The sequence below is a fragment of the Caretta caretta genome, chromosome 22 (assembly GCF_965140235.1).
Source record: "Caretta caretta isolate rCarCar2 chromosome 22, rCarCar1.hap1, whole genome shotgun sequence".
Taxonomy (NCBI): domain Eukaryota; kingdom Metazoa; phylum Chordata; order Testudines; family Cheloniidae; genus Caretta; species Caretta caretta.
In genome coordinates this window covers 18,425,521-18,449,673 of record NC_134227.1, presented here as the reverse complement: position 1 = coordinate 18,449,673, position 24,153 = coordinate 18,425,521, and the positions used below count along the sequence as shown (strand labels likewise).

General features: G+C 45.3%; 2 protein-coding genes across 8 annotated transcripts in view; one reads left to right on the top strand and one right to left on the bottom strand.

The window, feature by feature from the left end:
* ALG9 (ALG9 alpha-1,2-mannosyltransferase) overlaps positions 1-24,153 on the top strand; it is a 139,390-nt gene that overhangs the window by 85,602 nt on the left and 29,635 nt on the right. The window contains exon 15 of one of the 4 annotated variants that reach the window (XR_007353549.2): positions 20,012-20,153. The exons of 2 other annotated variants lie outside the window; for them this stretch is intronic. Coding sequence is in view for 1 of the 2 variants with exons in the window: in XM_048827485.2 (XP_048683442.2) it covers positions 20,012-20,066 (55 nt within the window). In the remaining variant the exon portion in view is untranslated. Of the gene's footprint in view, positions 1-20,011; positions 21,140-24,153 lie in introns of those variants that run through there. One more of the 4 variants, XM_048827485.2, reaches the window with a different exon arrangement.
* The window catches only part of SIK2 (salt inducible kinase 2), a 118,044-nt gene continuing 106,770 nt past the window's right edge, over positions 12,880-24,153 (bottom strand). For all 4 annotated transcript variants that reach the window (XM_048827468.2, XM_048827469.2, XM_048827474.2 and 1 more), the window contains 6 exons: positions 23,273-23,501; positions 21,896-22,180; positions 21,577-21,740; positions 20,276-20,389; positions 19,203-19,294; positions 12,880-16,827 (listed from right to left, as the gene is read on the bottom strand). In XM_048827468.2, coding sequence (XP_048683425.1) covers positions 16,245-16,827; positions 19,203-19,294; positions 20,276-20,389; positions 21,577-21,740; positions 21,896-22,180; positions 23,273-23,501 — 1,467 coding nt within the window. In that variant the 3' untranslated portion in view covers positions 12,880-16,244. The remainder of the gene's footprint in view (positions 16,828-19,202; positions 19,295-20,275; positions 20,390-21,576; positions 21,741-21,895; positions 22,181-23,272; positions 23,502-24,153) is intronic.

Here is a 24,153-nt window from a genome sequence, read left to right as displayed (position 1 = left end):
CGGGGCAGAGGTTACAGGCCCCAAGCCTAGAGCTGAAGCCCTTGGCCTTCGGATTTGGACCCTCCTGCTGGGGGACTCAGGCTTTGGCCCCCCCACCTGGGGCAGTGGGACTCAGAGGACTGGGGATAGTTTAGGCTTCGGTCCCCCTCCTGGGGTCATGTAGTAATTTTTGTTGTCAGAAGGGGGTCATGGTGCAATGAAGTTTGAGAACCCCTGGTTTAGACTATTGCATTAGCCTGCAGAAACTGGTTGCACTTTGCTTTAATACTGTCATCTGGAATATTTGGAAGGCCAACACACCTGGTCCTATCAGTAGTATAACACGGCAGCTATCCATTTTCCTATGTGGATACTTAAAGGGCTCTAACAACCCATTCATTATATAAGCTCCTGTTGGTTAAATTAGTTCTGTGCCTGACTAATCATCCCTGGAATCTCTGGTGCTGACTGAGCATTGATTGCTCTGGGCTGGGCTGCATTGTAGCCCCTACCCCAGAATTATCTGCCAGTTTCCAGTGGGAGCTGAGTACTAGACAGGGTCCTGCTGAGGGAAGGAAGCAGGGAGAGGCTCGGGGGTGGAGTTCCAATGTCATGGGCTAGGGAGCTGCAAGGGGGGCCAGGGACTGGAGCTAAGGGCTAATCTCATCACGGTGCCATATGGCCAAGTGCCTCCATGTTGTCTGAGCACTTGTGCAAGTGGAGGTGGGAGCTTGGCCTGGGGAGGCATCTTCAGGCCTGGGAGTTTAGCAGGTGAAACAATGCTATAGATGTGTGTGCATGCAGGAGGTGCAAAGTAGTGCTGCCCATGGGCCAGAGAGCAGATGTGGCTAGCTGACCTCCTTTGGGCTTGCCTGCCTGAGGACAGCAGGAGACACTGAGAAGGTGCTTTGTGGACCAGAGGATTTGATAACTTGCTAATGGGGCGCCGTGGGTGCCCTCAGTGTGTCGCTGGGCGGATGCGTTGGCCAGGAGGTAAGGGCTGGACCTTTTGGCAGGGGGGAGTCGGGTTTGTCCGGATCTAACTCATGCGTGCTGCATGAATTCGGATCATTGTGGGGAAGGGTGATTCAGTGCTGCTTAGGGAAATGTCCTGCCCCGTCCCATGCGGGAAGGCAGCCTGCCTCCTCCACACAGGCCATTCTCTTGAGCTAGGCAGCGGCCCCTGGTGTGTGGAGGGGGCACATCACAGCAAACCCAGCACATGGCCATGCTTAAAATTCCAACATGAGACTCAGCAATAACTCTGAGCAGAGCTGCTGCATTGCTATTTCGTATTTATCACACCTGACAGAACATAGAAACGCAGTCCCTGCCTCCAGAAGCTTCCAGGGTGTTGTAACACTTGGCTCCCTTTTGCCTCATTCCCAAAAACCAGAAATCCAGTGTTCTAGTACCGTCGGCCCGAAGCCACCAGCATAGAGTGGAAGTCGTGGATTTTTTGCAGATGATTTGGTTTCAGGGGTGAGGATCCTGCCAGCAAGGGATGGATGGATTGGAAGGAAAGCCACTAAATATAGTAGAATAACTGGGTAGGGTGACATGAGTACATGGTTCTCTTTACGCTTTTATGATCCAATAGGAGTGAGCCATTCAGACAGCCTTCAGAGACGACAGGAGGGGGCTCTGACTTGTAATCTTGCTGGGAACAATGTGCAATACAAAGAGCACTATAAAAATGTCTCCAGGCATCGATGTTCATTTTTTTCCCCCACCCTCTGATTTTTTCCATTCTTATTTTTAGACAATTTATAGTTAACTCTGCAGGAGCAAAAATCAGTTTAATGGTTTCCAAGAAATTGTATAAGAATCGGCCCTTTTAAAGCCTGCTTGTCCCTGGGGATGAGCTCCCAGGGGCTTCGGGGAAGGTCTGTCAGTCACACCTGTGGCCTTACATGCTTATTTCCAGCAGTTCAAAATGAGTACGTGTGGTGTATTTTCGCATGATTAAAAGAAAGTCTCAAACTCATGCTTCGATACTGACGTTTTACCCTCCATAAGCCGAAAGCTTGGCCTTTTCAACCCACGTTTGTTATTTTTGGAGGGGGGGGGTGTTTTGCTCAAAATCGTGACAATAAAACAAATGGGAAGGGCGTCACCATGGCTCCGAAGTGGTGCTCAGAACTTGAGAAATGCTCACATAAGAGGCAAACTGATCTCTTCTGGTTTAGAAGCCTGTTGCGTGTGTTCTTCTGCTGGTGTTTTTAGAAAGCTACCGTTTGCCCAAATTCCTGTCACCGCGATACAAACGGCTGCTTAAAGCAGCGAATGGAACAAAAAAAGGTTTTGATTCAGTCATCCTTTTGGTGCAGAGAGCATCCAGCCTGTCGTCATTCCTCCACAGTTTGCAAATTTTATACATGGGTCAGTTTCCCAGGGGAATGTCTGCTAAGTGATGGTGCTGAATCAGACTGCTGGCTGCTAATCAAAAATGTGATTCTATTAAATACATGTTACTAAAACAAGGTGAAGAGCTTTGGCTGCTGGGACGTTCTTGGAGGCAGAGGATGAAAAGTGCTTGGGTTAGACCAGTAATGTAAATAGTCAAAGTGACGTGATTCTGAAGAGATCTCAGGGTCTTTGTTTGTTTAAGAGAAGTTTGTCATAATATTGACTATTTAGCAACCTGAGGCATTAGGAAAAAATTGTTCTGCCCACTGGATCCCTTGGCTCACTTTGTTTACTTGCCCTTGCTAATTAGAGGTTTGTTGGGAAAACTGTAATTGAGTCCTTGAATCTTGCTTGCGTGCTTGGTGTTCCCCCTCTCAGACACAGTTCTAAGCAGAAAAGGGCAAAAACCTCCTTTCCCTTTGAGTCTCCTTAGGATCTCGCTAACTTCAGCTCCTTCAAGGTATAATCAGAGCCTTAGGTGGGCCACCTTTTAACACAGGAAGTGACTCTGGGACCATCTCCTGTCACATGAGCATGGCCCACCTGATAGGAGACTGCTGAAGCTGGGTAGCTCTCTAGCCATCCTCTTGCTGCACAGGAATGAATTAAACAGACCTTGTCCTTCCCTCCAGGAGAAGGTCAGCATAATTATCCCTATTTTACAGCAAACTGAGGCCCAGAGAGGGGAAGTGTCTGAGCCACGTTCTTACAGTGAGTCGTTGGGCAGAGCTTGGAATAGAACCCAGGAGTCCTGACTCCCACACCTCTCCCAGAGCTGGTGATAGCAGAGGTAGGCTGAACGTCAGGAATCCTGAGTTCTAACTCTTTTGTGAGCTAATAGAGGGAAGCGTGGGCTAGTGGTGAGAGTAGGGGACTGGGACCCAGGACTCCCGGGTTCTAAAGGAATGTTTCTAAGCAGGCAGTACCCTTTCCCCAGAGGCTTGCAAGGCATTGACTGTGTCTCTGCAGCCACACATAGAGACCCCCTGCTGAGCCTGCGGGTCCTGGAAGTGGGGGCTCCCGCCCATGCTCTCTAGAGTGTCTGTGGTGGGGAGTCCTGGGCAGGGCAGTCAGGTGGGCTGGGTGAGGTTCTGCCCACTCTTTGATGGAAGGGCACAAAAAAGCAGGAGGAGCCCGGTGGGTGTTACCAGAGCACAGTGGGGGCAATGCAGGAGGCTGTTCTCTGCCTGCTGGCCTTAAGATTTCCCTCTGAACAGTCCCCTTCCCTTGTGCAGCTCTAGGGATAGGTGGCCCCCTCTTCTTTTAGCCCCGTCCCCCTGGTTAGAAGGACAGTTTGTCTGATTCTCACCCAAAGTCCCTGGGACTGGAGGTTTGAACCCTAAGATGGGTCAAATCTTTGCAGGAGATAGATTAAGTCCCCTGCGGTTATTGGCCTTACGTCTGTCCGAGGAGACCTTATAAACAAATGGAGGGTCTGTCTGCTCTGTGCCCCAAGATTCCAGATCACCGTCCTTTGGCTGTAGGACTGGGGTGTATCCGGGGTCCTGGTGGAAAAGCACAGAGTGGAGCCTGGCTTTATGTGAGAGGACGATTGTGTGGGTGCATTGAGGCTGAAAGGAGTGTGGGGGAGAGTCAGGGCTGACAGTCACCAGGGTACAATTTACTGTTGCATGTTCAGTTTGTCCCAGAAGGGTTTGCTGCAGGCGTGTTTTTATAAACCTCAAAAGAAATAGGTGCCCTGGATTGTTTCCTCTGATGCTTAAAGGCCAGTGACACCCTAATCTTCTCAGCATTACCCGAGGGCCAGGAACGTGCAGTGTCGTTTGTATGGCTCTCTGGCTTGGCAGCTTCTGCAGCCTCTGGGGTTGGGGGCGCACGTCCTGGATGCCCACTGGTGGGTTGGTGAGACAGGCAGCTGTGCTGCTTGTTGAGCCTCTCGTGTATGGAAGTGATCTCTGGGCCCTAGCACGACTGCCCCAAGCCTCGGGAAGCCCCAGCAGCTATCCCACCTGGCCCGGGGGGCAGCTCCTGTCTCCTCCTCCAGATGGAAGCTGTTCAGGGAGGGGGAAAGGGTTAAAACCTTAACGTTCTTCCCTCCTTTCTGTGCTAAATTACCTTAAACTTTCTGCAAGTGGCGACTGCTTAGCCAGATGTGTTGACATGGTAACAGGCAGCTCCAGGGAAACGCTCATCAAGTCAGGAGCCAGAGGCTGCGGTGCAATCATGACAAGGCACCTTGAGCAGGCAGAGAGGCTGCCGCTGCCCTGTACCCTAGCCTAGATCACATTGGGGCAGGGCTTTGATTAGCGAGAATAATTCATACATCTCTCTAATGACCTCTAACGCAGCTGCAGTGACGTGCATGGCGCAGATGGAGCCGGGCCCTTAATTTGCTGCATTAATAATGTCGTCCTGTTCCTGCCTCAAGGAAATATTCCCAAGGAGCAGGGCTAAAGTCACATTCCCTGATTGGTCCCTTTGGAGTGAAGAGGGCAAGGCCCTGGCTTAATGGCCAATGTATCACATCAATGTGCAATGACCATGAAGCCAAATGCTGTGGGTGTTTGAGACTTTGGTCCAGGCAGTGAGGATGGATCTGCATGAATACTCCAGCCTTATTCCAAAGAGTCAGGGAAGGTCCTGGGGGCATGCAGGGACCAGCCCACTAATACAATGGAGCTGTAGGCTTGAACAGCAGCATGGTCTAGTGGATAGGGCATTGGGAGCCCCTCAATTCTATTCCCACCTCTTAAGCAAGTCATGTCCCCTCTCTCTGCCTCTGTTTATCCTCCCACTCTGTTTTGTCCATCTAAACTTGAAGATCTGCAGGGCAGGGACTGTCTCCCAGGTAATACATACAGTAATAATAAGCCCTGAGCCTTGGCAGAGGGATGCATGACATGTTTCCTCCCCAGACTCTGCAACTTTGTTCTTGAAATAGCTAAGGTGGCAAAATTCTCCAGTTTAAAGAGTCCTGTGGCACTTTATAGACTGACAGACGTATTGGAGCATAAGCTTTGGTGGGATGCATGAACAAAGTTATTTGCAGGAAAGTGCCTGCTTGTATTTGACTAGCATTGTGCGTCTGTCCCTAATAAGCCAGTGTAATGCTAACAGGTTGTCAGTAGGCAGGATTGAACCTGGGACTCTGAAGCTTAGTTTATGAGCTTCTTGCTGCATGAGCTGAAAGCCATGGCTCTTAGTCCAGGCTGTAGCAGACTCCTTCATCTCTAGTTGGGCTAGGTGCCACACGAAGCAGCACTGAACTCCTTCTAAGCACTGCATAGATCTTTAACTGGTTAATTTAAGCACCCCAGTGCCAATAGGGTGGCATTATCATGCCTCTTTTACTGCAGCTGTGGCCATGTCAGTTCAGTCCTCTGGAAGAGTTGCTATGGGCAATGGGATTTGAGTTCTAGAGTGCCTGGCTCCTAGGCCCCTGCTCAGTCCTTTGGACCATACCCCTACAGTACCCTATAGCCCCTGGGATCCCTATTACAGACAAATACTGGGTCTATCAGTACCATGCCCTAAGGAATCCAGGAAAGGATTTGTGCTGTGCCAGCCTCACAACCCTGTCTGTTCAGCACCACTTACTTCATGGCATACAGCCCCTCGTTCCACCTAACACAGCAGTGGGAAAATAAGATTGGTCAGGCAGACACAGCCAGTCACCGGGACAAGAACAGGCTGTCCTGGAACCAAGAAAGCAGCTGCTCAGTTAGCCCTGCCAAGGATGAATCATCTCTCTCTGCTGCAGGGTTCGGATACTGCTCGGTCGTTTTGCTCTATGGGCAGCGGCACCCTGGGGTGCATGGGGGGTGGGGTATGGCTGCTGTTTTTCCCATGCTGCCCTAGGCCACCCTTCTCCCCACCCTCAGTTGCAGAGAAAGCCACACCATTTTATTGGAGTTTTGCCATTTCCAAAGCATATTTTCCATATAAGCAGGCACCTGGGCTTCCCAGAAGTCTTTGCTGAAAGATGTGTTCAGCTGGGCGCCGTTGAAAGGGTAATACAGGCTCAGGTGGTTTTAATGTACGGTATTATTTACCCTATTGACGTCAGTGGTAGCCCATTCTTAGCTTTCCTTCTCCGTGGCAGCCTCTAGGATACAAGCTGCGAAACACTTACTAGCTACCTAAATGGGACTAACCTTTTCAGAGCTCAGCATATAATTCTCAGAGAAGTAAATATCCATTTTTGATTATTTTGGGAACAAACCTCCCATTAGTCTTTCACAATGTGCCTCATTTTGCTCCTTCTCCACAAACCAACACCACATGGATTCTTATCAAAACACTGTCATCTTTATTTGCCATTAAATCAATTCAACAGGGACTGTTAACATAAAACCATATTATGACACTTTCTTTACACAAAATTAACCACCATATTTAAATATCTTTCTACCAAAACAATTTAATGGGGTAAATAAGAAATCTTTGTAACACTGAGTGACAGCAATGCAGGAGACACATTCTTCACGTTAGGGGTAGTGTATTGACTCGTCTTGCTCAAGACGCACAGAAAACGCAAGAATTGGGAGACACCCACATTTCAAAATAAAGATAAGATCTGCTACAGGAATTGCTGGCTTTCCTGAATAGTTTTCCACAGAGCAAACTCCTCCCAGAACTAAGGAAACTGTCTGTACCCTATATGGGGCAATTGCAGACAAGGCTCCAATTGGGCCTGCTGGACAGCCTTCCATGTTCTTTGAGGGCAGGGAGGGGGGTGTCCAGCTCTAGCTGTTTTGCTTAGAAAAAAGCCTTTGAAGATGTGAACCGAGCATTTCCAGGCAGACTGAAGCAATAGCTCTCAGGAGGGAGGGCTGCCCTGCTCATCTTGGTAGCGTTAACGCTGAAGGTGTCGCCGTTGTCAACTTTTGCTGCTTGCCAAAGCCTGGGAGCACGGCAGAGCGAGGCCCACGTTGTGCAGATCTGCACAATGGCCTGTGAGTGGCCCCCTCGTGTTGGTGCAGTGAGTGTGTGGTGCATGGGCAGTACTGCCAGGTTTCTCTCTTCGCACTCTGACCTTTGGGAACAGAAGGCCTGAGGGGAGGAGCAGAGCCAATCCCACAGAGTCCAGTGGACATCCCCCCTTCAGCCAGCTGCAGCATGCTCTTGGGGGTGGGTGCCAAAACTGCTGTCTGCCAGGCACCAGTTGTTGCTACTTCTCCCTTTGCTGGATGCCATCTGCAACCATCACTGCTTTGGTTACACTTGGTTCACGTTTTTCTGCACAACCATGAGGGCTAGAAACACAGGTATATTTAAGGAGAGTTTGGATTCTGTCATTTCATGACAGGGAGGAGCCCCGGGCACGAGCCTATGCCTTAATCCTGCCCTGCCCAAGGACGTATCTGAACACCTTTGAGTGGGAGCGAAGCCTGATGAACCTGGCAGGGCATGCATGATCATATTCTGCCCCTCTGCATAGTCTACTGAGTGGTATGTCTAAAAGCAGAGCTTGGGCAAGTATCACTACTCTGTCTCCCCACCAGCTTGAGCCCTGACTGTAGCCAGAACAGGTACAGGTGAACCGTCTTCCCCTCTCCCTGTGCCCTGAGATTTGGGGGTTCACCAGCTTGTCTGCTCTTTCTTTTACAAATGGCCCTACATAAAGTACATGGAGGCACTCCGCAGAACCATGCAGTTCTAATTTCATCCAGCAGCACCACTATAACAGTTGAGGGGCAAAGAGGATACGGATTAAAGTTTTTGGAACACTCTTGTGCCACCTTGTTCATCTGGGGTTTTGGCTTGAAGGTGTTGGTGTTCTTTGACTGAAACATGATGGAAGGGCGGCACACTGCCTCGGTTTGGGCTAACGTGCTCAGCAAGGACTGAAGTTACTATTGAATAGCAGCTGCTGGAGCATCACAGTTTTAGCTTCCCTCTGCAGCCCAAGCCTGTGCTATGCCATGTGACTCTGATCTGCGAAGCACTCAGCTTCCCCTGGGCGCACAGAGGGACAGACTTTGCCAGAAAGTTTTTGCAAAGCTGTAACTGAGTGGGTTTTTATTTCCCCCTTTGCAAAAATGCAAGGAGTTTGCCCTTTGGGGCTGTTTAAGTCACTAGTTAATCTCTGAGGGCTCTTTGCCTTGTGACTTTCCCACTGGTGAGTCATTCAGTTCTGTCTTCCCCATGACTTCCTTTCTACTCACACCCCAACCACGACCACCTGTCTGTTCCCTTCCCTCCCCCCACTTCGCTGTATTCCTGATAAGCTTGGAAAAACACTTCCCCCAGAGCCTTTATCTTGAATAGCTTCAGGATTCAAATGCCTTGGGAACTGTCTAGTCACAGGGACAATTGGTGGTTTTGAGGAGGTGAAGAGCAGGGACTGAATGGAGGCTGAGAGTCAGTTTGACTTTGGGTTTTTTTAATCTAGTTTGACCAACTACTTGGTCTCACCCTATCAGCAAAAATGACACGCTCCCCTCTGCAGCCCGTGCACACAGGGTGGTGATAGTCATGTGTTAAACTGCATGGTTTGTGCACCTGCATCAGCAGCATGCTGCTCAGTTAGCCACGGGCTAGGGGCTTAATGAAAAAGCAAGTGCCACAGGCCTGAGGCCCAGGATGGGAACTACTTTGCTCTACAGCAGTGACAGGTTTAAAGTCTACGCCCTGACCTAAAGCCAGCACTTTATACCACTGAAAGGGGAGAGCTTGGCCTGCTATCTAATGGGGCTCACAGCCCTTGCGTCTAGTCCTGGAAGGTTCTGAGACTGATGTAAAAGTTGTCTGGAAAAGCTACAGTAGGCTATTTGTTGAAGTGTTGTTGTGACTTAGTTATCATGATGCAAATCAGAGGCCCAAGGCACCTGCTCTAGAGGTGGAGAGAGGAGCTCTTCCTGTATGGTATATTGGCACACATGATGGCCTGGGGTGGCAGAAAGGTCTTGATGGTTTTGAGGTAGTCTCACATGACTTAGTCACTCTTGCTGCCTTCATCCCAGCTTCATTAAGCCTTCATACACCACCTCATGCAGGGCATACTGTGTATAGCTGTGAATGTAAGAGGGCCAGGGGAATGGGGCTTCAGAATGTAGCCACCCCCGCCACACACCAGTGAGCCAGGTGGTGAAAGCATCACCCACGTTTTTTTAGGATGAATATTTACAAACTAGGTACTGTGAAAAGTAAATGTGAGAATGTCTGTGGTAAAGTATGTCTTGTCGAAGGAACTAGGCTGTCCATAAAACTGTTCATTTTCCTGTAGCCCGATTTGCTCTGAGCTCTTTGCTGTTGTTGCCTGAGTGGAAGTGTTAGCCAAACGGCACCTCCCATCCTGCATTTAACCAGATTTTGGTGCTTTCGCATTGGGTGAGGTGTTGGGTGTGAAAGACACTGAAGCATGAACTGGTTTTGGGGATGCAGCTGTCAGGTCTGTACTGCCAGTGTATCAAGGGCTACATTGTGTGGGGTAAATATTTACCAAAAACCAGGCATCGCTCCTGTCACTGTTCTAAACGCTGCCTTGTAATTTCTATCAGTAGGAATGCAACAAGGTTATCTGGCAGCTAGATATAGTGATTATAAACCCAAACTGCTAACTTCACATTCCAGGGTGCACCCATGCTTGCTGTGGAACGTGATCACACCACAAGCAAGAGAATCAGGGCCCTGTTACACCTGTGCACCAGCCCATGCCCCAACACAGGTGCAGCGATTCAGCCCTTAGAGGAGCAGTCTGTTCTGAGCGTGGCAGGGTGGAGGGGCTTTTCCAGTTTAGTTTGTGCTCTCCTAGTAATTCTTCCTCAATGTACCTAGGACTTTTACAAACCTTAGATAGATTTAACCCTGTTGGGGCTATTAAAGAGGCTCTTACAAAGTATGATAAGAGAATCTCTGTGGTTGTTGGAGAATTAGAGGCAGATAAAATATATCTTAGCCCAGTAGGTCTCAACCTTTTCTTGGCTATGACCCTCCTCCCAGCCAGCTGGAATCCGGGATAGACTTTTGTTCCATTTAGGACTATTGGAAGGCAGGTTAGTCACAGCTCCCTAGTTGAGAGCCCAAGGTTAGAGCCCAGCACAGATACAAAACTTGTATCTACAGCTGATTGGCAAACATGGTCCATAGATATCTGCAACCTGTGGTGTCTGTATATTTTCCCCTACTTTAGACTCTTTTTCTATGTATAGCCATTCCTCTGAGTCTTTTACTTTCTATAGAGCTTTCCCTGTTTGAGTATCCAAATTTCCTCTTATAATGGAAGTGGGTTGCCATGAGTCATTTTTATAGGCCCTGCCCCTATCAGGGCAGACACCTGGGCCTGCCAGGTGCATCCTATAAAAGCAGCAACATATGACCTCCCTCAGGCCTAAGGAGTTGATTGTAGCTATGCTGGGGAAAAGCTTCTCTTGAGGTTAACCCAAGGGTAAGGTCAGGTTTTAAGAAAAACTCCCTAGATTTAGTATACTAAGTTCTCCTGTCACACACAAGATTAGAGCAAAAGGTTCAGGGAAAGTACCTGGGAGGATCCAAACAAAACTCCATATTTATTTCTCAGTGTCTTTCCTTTGCTTTTAGAAAGAAAAAGAATGGCTGTCCCAGCCCCAGTATCCAACTTCAGGAAAATTAAACTTATTTTGTGAGAAGGAAGAACAATGAGAGCATGGATTTAAATTTAATACACAACTTTAGATGGAACTGCTGGATGCTGCTTCTGGTTCTGCAGACAGAGCCCAGAAATTGTATCTGACTGGCTCCTTTTGCCATTAGCCCTTAACTTGTGGATTTTGGTTGTATTTCCTCTTAATGACTGTAAGTGACTATGGTGCTGGTGAAAGGTGTGGGATGAATACCCCTACAGGGTGCAGTTCTCTACTCAACCCCCAGAACAGGTACAGTCAGGGCACCTGAAACTCCCTCCTACAAGGGGGGGAAATTGTCCTTTGCACCCTAACTCTTCCAAATGGGATTGAGAAATGCAGACTCACTGTAATTCCCCAAATAACTGCTAGCAACTGTGGGTTACAACTGAGCTAGTCTGGATTTGACAAGTCTATGCATGCTTTTGTACTGATTTAACGATATTTGTTTAGAACAGTTAAATCCGCAGCCTCTGTTATCCTGATAAAGGTGTTATTTGTATAATTTACTCCTAAAATGCAGCTCATTTCCATAGCTGTATAACCATCTTTTATACCAATTTAATCTCATCCTTGCTAGAAGAATGCATGGATTTAACTATGTTTCTAAATCTATATAGGTAGTAGGTACAGCCTCCCAGAGCCCATTCTTAATCACCCTAAACACTACCTATAATAAATGTTGAGTAGAGCTAGGCAGAATTTTCCAACCAGAAAGCTTTCCTGTAAAAGAAGTGGGGGTGAGAGGAGTTTAAGTTTTTCCACAAGAAAAAGTCATTTGATTAATTTTTTGCAATTAAAGTTGTTATAACTTTGGAGCTTTAGTTCTTCCACTCTCCCCTCCTCTTGTGACCAAATGCAAAAGAATGAATGGAGTTGAATGAGAAAAGTCAAAGCAGAGGGGGAAATAAACCAATGTTCTTAACTTTGGAAGATTGGCAAAGCTAAAGGCTTTCATTTTTCCTTTTGCCACTTCCAATCTGCAGATTCTTCTGAAGTTTAGGAGATTTTAAAGAGTGAAGAAATGAAAATATGCCCCTGGACACTACTCATTTAATTGCGTTCAGTGGAGAAAGGGGGGAAAACAAGTATGAAATCCTGAAAAGTTCACGATTTTGCAAAACAAGTATTGTTCTATGGTTCTGCAACACAGAAATAACTTATTATTTTGGTGTGAAATTGTTTTTCCTTCTCAAGCCACTTTAACGTTGAATCCTTTTCCTGGTCAACATCAAATGACTCCTCTTTTACAATGGGTGTGAAAGGGGAATGGTTCAGCAGGTGACCTGAGACAGTTGGATTCTATCAGTGTTAATAGCAACATCTATGGCCACACCCAATCTTTTCTTGTGCTCAACACTGTGTAAGAAAGAGGTTTTTTTAAGCAGGGAAGTATAAGAACTAGCATTATGTAACCTACACTGAAACTGCTGCTTTCAAGTCATATGGATTTGTTGGTCAGTGTTCCCTGAATTGCTTAGGACTTAACTGTGAATAAGGAAAGTGATTCTTCAAAACCAGTTTCTTATAAAAGCATAGGTATCTGTGTAGTCGGTCGGTGATCTAGAGGCATTATGCAAACATTGCCTCTGCTGTGAATGGGTGATATCGAGAGCAGGGCTGTGCTAAATGGGTTGCATGTAATAGAGAAATGGACCTATGGTGTGAGGCTGTTAATACATTTTCTTCCTTCACATTTGTCTTCTGAGATTTTTTCAAGGTGGTACAAAACAACTGTTCAATTATATGAAATAGACAGTCCAGAGAACCCAACACTGGTAATAGGAACATGCTTATTTTTCATTATTTGTATCTTGGTGTCTCAGCTGCAGCCTGCCATTAGAATAACTTAAAGGTAATGCTACCATGGAGCTTGCTAAGCTTACGGTGAAGAACAATTTTCAATTCCATTTTAGTTCACTAAAGATTTAAAAATGAAATGTACATACTCTTTATTTTGTATTAATACACTGTAATTGCTTTACAGAGTCCAGTATACCAGTTGCATGTAATTACTACAGATGAACTTGCCCAACTGGAGCTCACAAAACTAGTGCATTTATCCCAAAGCAAAGACTAAACCCTCTAACTCTTTAAAAAAATACATTAAAGAACGTACCACACACACATATTGCACTTTTCTCCATATGAAATGTTTACCCCATATACATCTCACCAAAGTCTCTTCAGAGGAGCCTGTAATACAAGATACTAAAGGTAATACTGAACTATACAGTAGTATACACAATCCTCTAACGTTAGACACAACAGACTTGAACAAAAGCAACCACTTCAGAGTAGCATGAATACAATGAGTGGTGCCCAGGAAATAGTCTAGTGTGGCATTAGCAATTTTTTATTCTGAAGAAAATGACATGAAATGTTAAACAGGCTGTTAGTTGAGGGAGATCATCTAAGCTACTTCATGTTCATAACATTCAAAACTCTGTAGCTCCCTAGATACCTGCATTCCAAAACTCAGCAGCTTAAACTAGTTGGGACCCTCTGGTAAAGAAATTACTAAAATGAGTCGAGAGAGAGAGAGCGCGTGCACGCAGAATTATTGTTGTGGTTTGATCTCTTGTGCCCCTGAATCCTGATCCATGTCGTCCTACTATGTATGGGGTTGTAGGGTTTGTTGTGGAAATAGTTAAGAAAAGGGGCAGGCCATCTTTTGTAACCCAACTCCCTGTGCAGAACTGGGCCTCTGAATTTGTTGTTCATACTATGGAGACATTTCCATATCCATAGTTTTCTTCTACCTCACGCAGCTCTCTGGGTATTCAGCTTGGCCTCATGTTTGCTTAATATTTCAGGGGGCCTCTTGCTGCATGTGGTCACCTGCTCTGGTGAGATGCTTAGACTCCACTGGGCTGGCCCTTTGTTCCCCTGCAGTGTCGTTGCCAGTTGCTTGTTCTCTACAGGTCACTTAAGACCTAGGGGCTGTTCTTTGAAGATTTTTAATAAAGTTTGTATGGCTGTTTACTCCTCCTTTAGCTTACATGGGATTTCAAATTGCCCACCAGCAATGGCTTTGGAATCACTATGTAGTCAATACCAAGCCTTTATTGAACAAATCTGACTGCACTATAAGTGGATGAGTGACCCATATTACACAATGTGCTGTATAAACACCACAGGTCCGTCAGATTTTAGCATACTAGGAAATAAGGCAATTGCTGGCAGCAGTGCTGAACTTTTTCCTGTTTAAAGCTGATTAATAAACAGTCACTAGATTTTTTTTACCTTTGCCATGTAAATACTGTATTATTGCTCTGTGTGCTGGCTGCTTATTCTCTGAAGGGGAAAAAATGGTGCTGCAGTCTGATCTTTGATAACTCTGTTTATGACATGAAATTAGTTGGTCAGAAAATCCGATTATAAGTTGACTGGGCTTTTCTCAATGTATCAAGAATTCTCTTCTGCTACCACCAATTCAGTTCAATGCTTTGGTGCTTTATACAGTGACTGGAGAACTTGCCCGTGGGTCAGTGTAAAGTGACATACCAGATTTGGTGGGTTTGGGAACTTGCAACAAGACTGGTTTGAGAGCAAAGTCTCAGGCGCAAGGTTGGCGATTGTGTAGTGATGCAGCTATTAGCATATTTAGCCTCTTTCCTCACTTTGAACTTAATGAAAAGGGAAACCTTCCAGACAACTACAGGTGTTTTTCATAAGCAGTATCTGCTTCTCTGCTGTTCTTTGTGCTTTAGAGAACCTGCATTGTGCTTAGTGTGTTCATCTGCTCACAAAGGGCTAAACTCTCCAACTGTGGGGTACTAGGTTCTCCTTTAATATTGTCTCACAGTATTTCAAACACTGGAGACAACCCAAATTACAGTGATTACCCATGTCCCTTCTATGGATCCAAAGCGCAGCTGCTGTCTGGCATTTTGTGAACTGCAAGGGTTTGGAGACTCAAGTGCTTGCTCAAAGTGAGTATCTGTTGAAACGGTTAATATAGCAACAGTTCTTGACTTTAAATATTGCTGTAATACTTTTAACATTTCACATATAGACGAGCAATCAAAACACTAAGGAAGTTGTATTGTATTCCACATGGTGGAACACATGCTCTGAAGTGACTTTGGCTTTAGCATGGATATAAATGGGGTATTGTCTACTTTCTTCAGGAAAAAAAAGCATATAATCTGATAAAGAACCCAAAAAGGCACAGCACTATCACTTCACATGGGGGTTTTTAAGCTCATTTTGTTTTGTCCTTAAGTTCTATAACCTAAATTGTCCAAATATACAAAAAGCTTAATAAACCACCAGCAACGCATACTGTAAATTCAAAATAGTTATTTTTAAAAAGCGACCGAGGACAGATGTATCCTCTCCCATGACCAGAGCTGCTCCACAGCAGAGGCCTCCACAAGAGGCTGTCCGCAAAAAGGGTTGATTTCTAATGCTACCCTGGCTGACCTTTTTGACAATGTCATTTCCTGCAGTTGTAGACCTCCTCTTGGTACTTTCACATCTCTATTAACTGATCCTTTACCCCATTCAGAGGCCTCTAAAAACACTGCAGTGCCTGATGTCAGACTTAGCTATCTTTTGACTACGTCAGTGTATCATTTTGTCAAAGTTCCAGAAACTTCCCATGATGGGCAATTAGAAGTTTTTTGTCAAGTTTGGGGAAACGCTGTTGCTAGCAGGAGGACGTGGAGTCTGCTGGAGAAACACCTGGCGTCCCCTGAGACCTACTGTGGACTAATTCAACATCAGTAGCTTAGAACCAACATTTCAATGCCAAAGTGCAACTTTCGTTTAAATCCACCATGCACTAAAGTTTCAAGAGTCCTTGATTTGCCTTCAGGTTACCCAAGTCTGAGTTCCAATGAAAAATATATTGCTTTTATTGCCAAGAAGTACAATGTGTCACTCATTCATTCATTCTCCTTTCTTTTGCAGATCTTTAACAGGTTTCATCTGATACTAGATGGATGCTTGCAGAGTATCCAGTTTTTGGAAGGGCCCCTTTTCTTCCTCTTAAAACTACATCTGTAATCTCCTTCTCTGCAAACTGGTTCTTTGTTTGACCAAATTGCACTATCCATCTCCAGCCCCTGCCACTGGGTTTGTGGCACAGTACTGACAGGATGAACCAATGGTGATGTAGCTTTTAGCCATCCCCTGCTAATACCAGTCAGGTGACTTTTACATCCCCCAGTAGGTCAAGGGTCGGAAAATAAGCCATGAATTTTAGGGTTGGAACAAAAATGAAAATTCACATGCTTTTCCTTCACTTCACCTGTCTTCCGTTCTTAAGTTAACACTGCAGGGTGGCTAATTCACCAAGACATAGCCACTATGTTGGGGGTCAACAGTCTCCATCATTTCGCAATCAAAAAGTCCTGGCAACTCTGAAAGGGTTAACGCCTCATAGTTGGACTGAGACTCATGAGATGCTGAGCTCCTCTGGTTGTCTGGTGATGCTACATTGCTTTGCTGGGCTGGGTTCATGGAATACTGGCACTGGTTCGGGTAGTCTGGCTCAGAAGAGGTGACGACTGGCAATTCACAAGTCTGATAGGAATATTGCAAGGGCGGCGGTGGTGGCTGCTGTTGTACATGAATCTGTGATGGCAACCGAGGTGAGCTGTGGATCTGTGATGGCGGCAATGACTCCAGCTGCAGTTTCTGATACTGGCTAAGGAAAGGGTCATATTGCATTTGTTCTGAGGAAGGCTCCATTACAGGGCTCAAGGGCTGTGCCAGGCTGAACTGTGGTGGTGGCTGCTGCTGCTCCTCCTGGCCTGGAAGTGGCAGTTGACTTGACCTTGGGTAGGAGCTTTCGGCTATTTGCATCTGGTTAAAATAAGCCTGCAGCTGGGACTGCTTCTGGAGGAAGAGTCTCTTCTGATGCAGCCTGAATCAAGGACATCAACAGGAATTATTTTCAGTCTTTGAAATATTAATGCTTAGCGTGATTAGCAGACAGATCTCACTAACAGCAATAGCAGAGGAGAGTGGTGAAAAGCACATTGGGTTCCATGACCTTTGAGAGAGCCAATCCCTAAACTGCCAGTTGGGTTTCATTTACAATTGAACCTTGTTAATTGTCACATTGCTAATCTGCACACTCAACATGTCTCTCTCTCCCTGCTTCTTAGCAAAGGTGCAATAGCAGAGACAATGCAGTAAGATCTCTCATGGCTAACATTACAGAGCATAATTCTAGTACACTATGAAATATTATCCTAAACGATTAAAACTAGACTATGCTTGGCAAATAAATAGACGTTATGCACTAAGCAATGCAATAGGAATAATTTTTTATTGAAAAAGCCCACACTTCACCCCCACAAAAATGCTAAGGGTGCTTGATCATACAAAAATTCTCATTAACAATGAACATCCCAACTTCAACCAAAAATTGTAGATGCATTTGCTTTTTTGTTTGCTACTTGCTACATTTCAGAATTCAGCAACTGACAATGAGTCTCTCCAGTTACCAGTGCAAATTAGTGAAGTTCTACTGTATTCCTATTTTGTGACCATCATCATCATCTTGGATTTTAACAAATACCCATGCTCTTCACATCTGACACAGGAAGAACTTAACACGAGGACTTTTGTTTCATAGCTACCATTGGCAAATTCCAGGGATATCACAAAAGTGGGATCTCCAGCCAACCAATTTGCAGGGCATGCAGAAATATGAAGTCCTCTCCTGCCTAGTCTCTACAGGATTCAGGAAAGGAGGTACAAGACTGTTCCCAGCTCACCTAGTTTAGGTAGTTTATGTTTCCTTACACACAACCTTCTTTTCTTTTTTTGAGACATGAAAAAGCACATGAAGTTGCTTTGGTCAGCAAGATAATGCTCTGGATGGTTGTCAGCCTTAGCCCTCAACTCTACAGCCGCTCTTGACGCTCATTCCAGATATAAAAGGGACAACAACAAGAAAGCAAGTGAAGATTTCATGCCCTCCATCTGTCCAGTCCCTCTACCAGTGTTTGTGGATTACAAACACATGGATTATCTGGATGTGTCTCACTACATCAATTCCCTGCCATTGCAGGGGCCTTGGACATTGGTGCACCTTCGTCCTTCCTGTTCTCTGCGTCTGGTACTCAACAGTTGAGTCTCCTGAGGGCTATAATGCTTTTGTCTAATTCTGGCTGTAGGGCCAGACTCCTTCATCTCTGTGGCTCTTTCACAGAGAAACCAGAGCCAGTTTTTAGCTGACATACAGGCCTTTGTATACGCTCACTCTTTTTGCTTTTGTATCAGTTTTCTCTAACTGCTGTTGAACCTAGCACTTTAAATACATAGAGGAAACAGGTTACAAAAAGAAAAAAGAAGGTGGGGTAGAGGACGAAAAAGTCTCTTCTAATCTAAACTATTACTTGTTGTAATGTCTATGATTACTACAACAAAGATATTTTTAGAGAAGTGTCATTTTTAAATTGATTCTCCCTTCTGATGTCTGTAAGAGCCTGGCTTACAGGAATTGCTCACGTTCTTTGTGGTAAAATTATCTGGTCATGGAAAAAAGGCAGGAAATACCCAAATGACTGCAGGGATTCTGAGGCACCACATCATTCATGTTCTGAGTTACCATAAATACTGCAATACATGGTCCAAACACTTTCACTGGAAACCATGAGTACAGAAGTATAGCCACACTGCCCCCAATTCACAGACCTTCTGCACACTAAAGAAAGCTAAGGACACACTACAATTTGCTGAATCAAACTTCTATGGTCTTTTATTATCACTGCAGTAGTCAGGCAGTGGTGGCTGTTGGGACCCAGCTCCCTTTCAGTCTCTCTCCCCTCCACTGCACAGAGGAAGTGAACAGGGCTACACTGTAGGGCTGAACTCAGGAGGGAAGCAGAAGGCTGTACCCTGTGAGTATCACCCCCCTCTGCTCCTCCCTGGACAGAGCCCCAGCTGACCCTGCCAGCCCATCAGCAAAAAATTCACAGATCCCGAAAACCCAAAATTTGGGTGAAATTGACAAAACCTGAATAAAATCTAGTAATTTTTCAGCAAAAATTGGTAAAAACTGATAATGAAGGGCCTTAGTACTGTGTTCGTAGAGATTTTTAGATGAGAGAGAGTTTGCCTGTCCCAAGAAAGTCTCTGTTCTCCTATTACTCCTGGGAAGAAGTTACATGCAAATCACTCAGCTACCCAGATTGTGAACCATAGGAACAGCCATACTGGGTCAGACCAAAGGTCCATCTAGCCCAGTATCCTGTCTTCCAACAGTGGCCAATGCCAGGTGCTTCTCACCTGTGTTCTTGTAACTGCTGTTCCAGGCTTCGGGGCAGTTCTTTGCAGTACAGCTGGCAGGTATTCTGGGCTTTTGACAGCAGGCTAGGTTTCTGCAACAATACCAAAAGATGATGGATTTAAAATGTGAAATGAAGCGCACTGTTTTAAATGCATGAGAGTCCAGGAGAGACTAAACTGTCCCATAAAGTCTCAGCTGGGGAAGTACTTGTTTATCCTATCACAATGTGAGGGTTTTTAAGAGATTGGGGGCAGCATTTTCAAGAGTGGATGTGTAAGTTTTGGACGTCTAACTTCCTATCTAGCACCTGGTTTTGCAACACCACCAGTTACTGGTAGTGCCTAGAGGCCCCAATCAGGGATCAGGATTTTATTGTGCTAGGCACATGTAACTAAAAGATAGGATTTTCCCCAAGCAGCTTTCAGTCTAAGTAATCACCCTCCACTATAACTGAAGCTAGTGGTACTTGGAGGTACTCTGCACTCTGAAAAACCAAGCCCAATCTCACTCATGTTGGATACCCAAAATAATCTGAACCACTCAGAACTCAAGCACACTTGAAAATATTGGTCTGTTTCTACATTATAGATATGATTAGGTACTAACTGGTAGCTGTAATTGATTTCAAACATTCTCGGAGGTTAGACTTCTCTGGGAATTTTTATTATACAAGCTGGAAGAATTTGCAGAATTTGTGTTCTTAAAAGGAAACCAGTAAAAATAAAAAGAGAAATGTTACTCCGATGAAAAAGGACAGAGGTTCCTCAGATCACTTCCCAAACCAGATCTTGTGATGTTTCCTTTAAAGGAATGCAACCAAGAGGAGCTACCAAGAACTGCCATTGAACTCCTGTTACTCATAGTTGCCTCTAATTAATAAGTAACTGGCTAAGGAAATGGAAAACCAGAAGCAGGAGCTGCAGCAGCCAAAGGAACCCCTAGTATACAAGGTAACTTGAATTTTTGTCGCTTTACTAGTTATCCACCATTTTTCTCATTGAAAATAACTCAGTGGCTAGATTGGTATGTACAATCAATGGCTGGCTTGACACTGTGGAGGAAGGCACCATACCTGCAGTCTGTGTTGCAAGTACTGTGTTTCTAAGCTCTGCCGTCTGGATAATAACTGGGGATGCACGCCATTAGGGAAGGCAGATACAGTCTCCTGCTGCTGAGAAGCTTCCTCCTGGGAAGAGAAGGCAAGAGCACAGTTTGATTCCGCCAGACAGAAGCTACATTTTCTGCTTAAACCCTTTAGGGAGCTGCTTACACAGATCTCCATAGTTGCAGTGATTGGGGCTGTAGAGCCAACTGATCTGCAGGGCTCATGGCTCATTTAGGGTTGTTTAGAATTTAGACAGGATTGTTTAGAAATAGAAAAGGCACACAACTGACTAACCTGGAGAAACACAAGGTATTTCCTGACTCATCTGCGCTCAGATCCCAGTGGCACCAGGACAAAGTAATCCTGACCCTGTGAATATGTCTGCCTCTTTTCAGAGTTTTAAAACCAAAGACAAAAGGCTTTTGATACAAATTTTAAAAAGAGCTCTACACACAGGGGGTGTCTCCAACAGGCAGGATAGCTGCTGATGTGGCTGGAGAGAATGGTTCACTGGTTGGCACCACAACTGAGCTCTGACATGTCACACTTAATGACCCATTCTTCCGAATGGATTGTGACTTTCTGGTTTCAGAGAGTGAGGAGTGACACCGAAATCTCATAGCGAATTGTGAGAAAGCACTGGGATTATCAGTGCTTCAAAGTTGCTCTCTAGAGCATTTTGCAAGGAGTACCATAGGTTCTATTGACCATCCATGCTGATTATTCCCTGGAGCAGGTAGGCCCAACAAGAAAAGATAGAACGTGCTCATTATTTACAGTTGCTGCCTCTTGTTTTATTACAAACAGGCAAATAAAGGAAAGTGGAAGCAACTAGTTGGATTCTGTCTGACAAAATAAGGCCAAAGCTGGGCAAGCGATGTACCACCAACCACATTTAAAATGACGGGTGGAGGTTCAGTTCTGTTACAGCACAGTAACTCCACTGTGGCAGAACAGAATGTGGCTCTATATGCATCTAAAACACATCCTTTAGACTGAAACTAACAATCTGTTGGATCTGAAAAGCCCAGAATACCATCTCGCTGGTTCCACAAGGCTGGCAAACACTAACCCATAGGAGTTCAATACCTGCTCTACCCTCCATTATACAAGTGAGGGGGAGAGGAGCAAATTTAAGCTCTACATTAATGTCTCTTCTAGGTCTCCCAGTGCATCTCCTCTCCTCTTTATCTGTCTCATTGAGGAAGGGCTTGTTTCTGCTTGTGGCTTGTACAGCACCAAACACATTATCTGTGCTTAACACACACCTGAGGGGGGCTGTTTACAAGATTCTGCAAGTGGGGAGTGGTTGATGTTAGGTTGGGCTCTTCTTCTGATCCCATCTGTTCATATAGCAGCTGGACTTTATTCAGCTCCAGGATTCCTTTGGTTCGTGCCAGATTCTGAAGGTGCTGTCGAAATGCTACAATTCCTGGACAAAAGTCAAACAGAAGAATATCAGCAAAGCTATTGCTATTCAGTCAGCACAGCCCAGCTGAGCCATATTTTGCCACTAAAGCTGGGGTTAAACGCACACATGGTACTATGTTTGTGCATAACTTCTCATGACAACAGTGAAACAGTTACCTTGTGTGAGGGATGTGTCAGATGCCCTGCGCCCCTCTCGGAAACTGACGGGGGAACGGTTGTGGGCCTCTCGTTTTTGGGAGGTCAGTGCCTGCATGGCTGGATTGGCAGGTCTCAGGCCTATGAAAGGGGATGTCATTCTGGGTGCTGGCTGGTTGGCCAGCACCATTTCCTTCAGGGTAGGAGTGTCCTCAAGAAAGTTAAGATCCCTCTGAAAAGATCCCATATCATATTCTGAGTCAATGCTGCCCAAAGATGGATTCTCATCCAAGGAGTAGACTTTCCCTGTGAGAAATAACAAAAGCCAGATTAAATAGAAAGTGCAGTAATTTAGCAAAGCAAAGCGCCATCGGTTTGAGCCATTTCTGCCAGCATGGTCTCCAGTGACTGGCATGGAGGAAGTGTAAGAAAAATGCAAGCTTTATAAACACACGAATACTTCCAGCACTAAAATGGGGTCACACCCCTGCTTTTAATACTAAGTTTAAGGGTAAAATAAGTTAAATGGCTTGCTAACAAGGATACTGTGCCCTTCATGTAGAAATCCCCCAAAGCGCTTTTCAAACAATCACTTCATTCACCACTGGGGTGAAACACAGAAGCCATTTACAGTGGACAGGTACATTACACAACTATTGGGGACATGAAGATGTGCATTCCACATCCAAATGAAACTGCAGTGGGAATTTAGGGAGGCAGAATGGAATTATCCACACTGGAACCTAGCCAGGTTAGTGGGAGCCAACACCTGAAGAAGTGCAGTGGAATCTTGAATGGTTAGATGTGGTTATGAACATGGCTCTATAATCGCTAAAAGACAACAGCTGAGGGCTTTAGCCTTGCACTAAGACCTCAGTTCAGTACGGACTCTGGTAGAATGCCATTAAGTCACCAATCTTGTTTTCTTCACCACACTCTTTTTCTTGAGGAATTTCCCATTCAAGTACTGTCTAGATTTTGTTTAACTTGGGAGAGCTGACAAGATCATAGCCCAACTTGGCATTGCTGCATTCCCGCATTGGCATTGGGCTGCCAGAGAAACTAGTGTTTCTTTCTAGGCATATATATCACCTGGGAATTAAATATCTTGGGATGGTTAATTATGCCAAAAATGTAACTCATTTAATTTGCCTGCCACCCTCTACCCTTTCTACATTGCCATTAGATAGGATAGGGTTGTGCTTGCATAGGCCAGCTGTGAGTTTGCTCCCTTGTCTTCATATCTGCCTCTATCAAATAAATTAATAACTATCAAGAAAAGCAGCTTTATTTATTGTTACTTAAGACACAAACCAAGCTAGTGTTTTTCATCCAGCATGTAACAAGCTGGGCTCTTAGATCCTTAAACTTCTGCAGAGACCTCTACAATATATGTACCTGTGCCTGGCATCATGACAAGCTGGTTGGTCACTTCTGCCAGAGTGTGACGTCTTTTCCCACAGCGGGTTGCTTGGAGGGCTGCAAATGCCTGTGCGGGATCGTCTTCTGATTCGCCTTCTGTCTCTATCCCCTCATCAATAGAGGTTTCCATCATGCTAGTAGGCAGTGACTGGCATCCTTTCCTAATCACCATAGGGGGCAAGGGATCCAGCAAGCAGCCATTTACCTAAATGCCACAGGGAGAGGAAGAAAGACAGCATTCAATTATTAGCATAGAGGCTCCCTGAAGAGTCAAATCTCTGCCCTATATTGTGAGATGCAGAGACACAGACTGAAATGGACTCAAAACAGCCTGGATATTCAGTGTCATCTGCAAACTCCTCTGATTTCAATCAGAGACCAGTTCAGAGTTCCAGAGTGAAGTTCCAGAAGAGTGGAATCATTGGTCACTTTATTTTTAAGTTATTGTTGGAATCTCCCAAATTTAGTCTGTTAGTTTCCCTAATACTTATTCTTGTCAGGAGTGTCTCATAAAATCTGCTTCAGGCTTAGCCACAAAATATTTAAATTTATGAAACCTGTGATTTTTGTTCTCCTTTGTCCTCTGTCCATTGTTTAATTTGGAGTTTGGCAAACAAGCATTCGTAAGACCAAGTTTGCCCTATTTAACTGCACTGTCTCTCTAAAACTGCAAAACAGTAAGTTCTCTTAGTGTATTTCACAAAGGATCAGCAAACATGCCCCTCCTTGGTTCATGCTTAGAACTGGTCATTTGCATTAAAGGTCCATTCCTCTTATCTTGTGTCTGCTCAGTCCAGCTGATGCGGTGGTGTCTGGGACTTGCAAGGGAAAATGAACAACATCAGTTTGTTCAGATA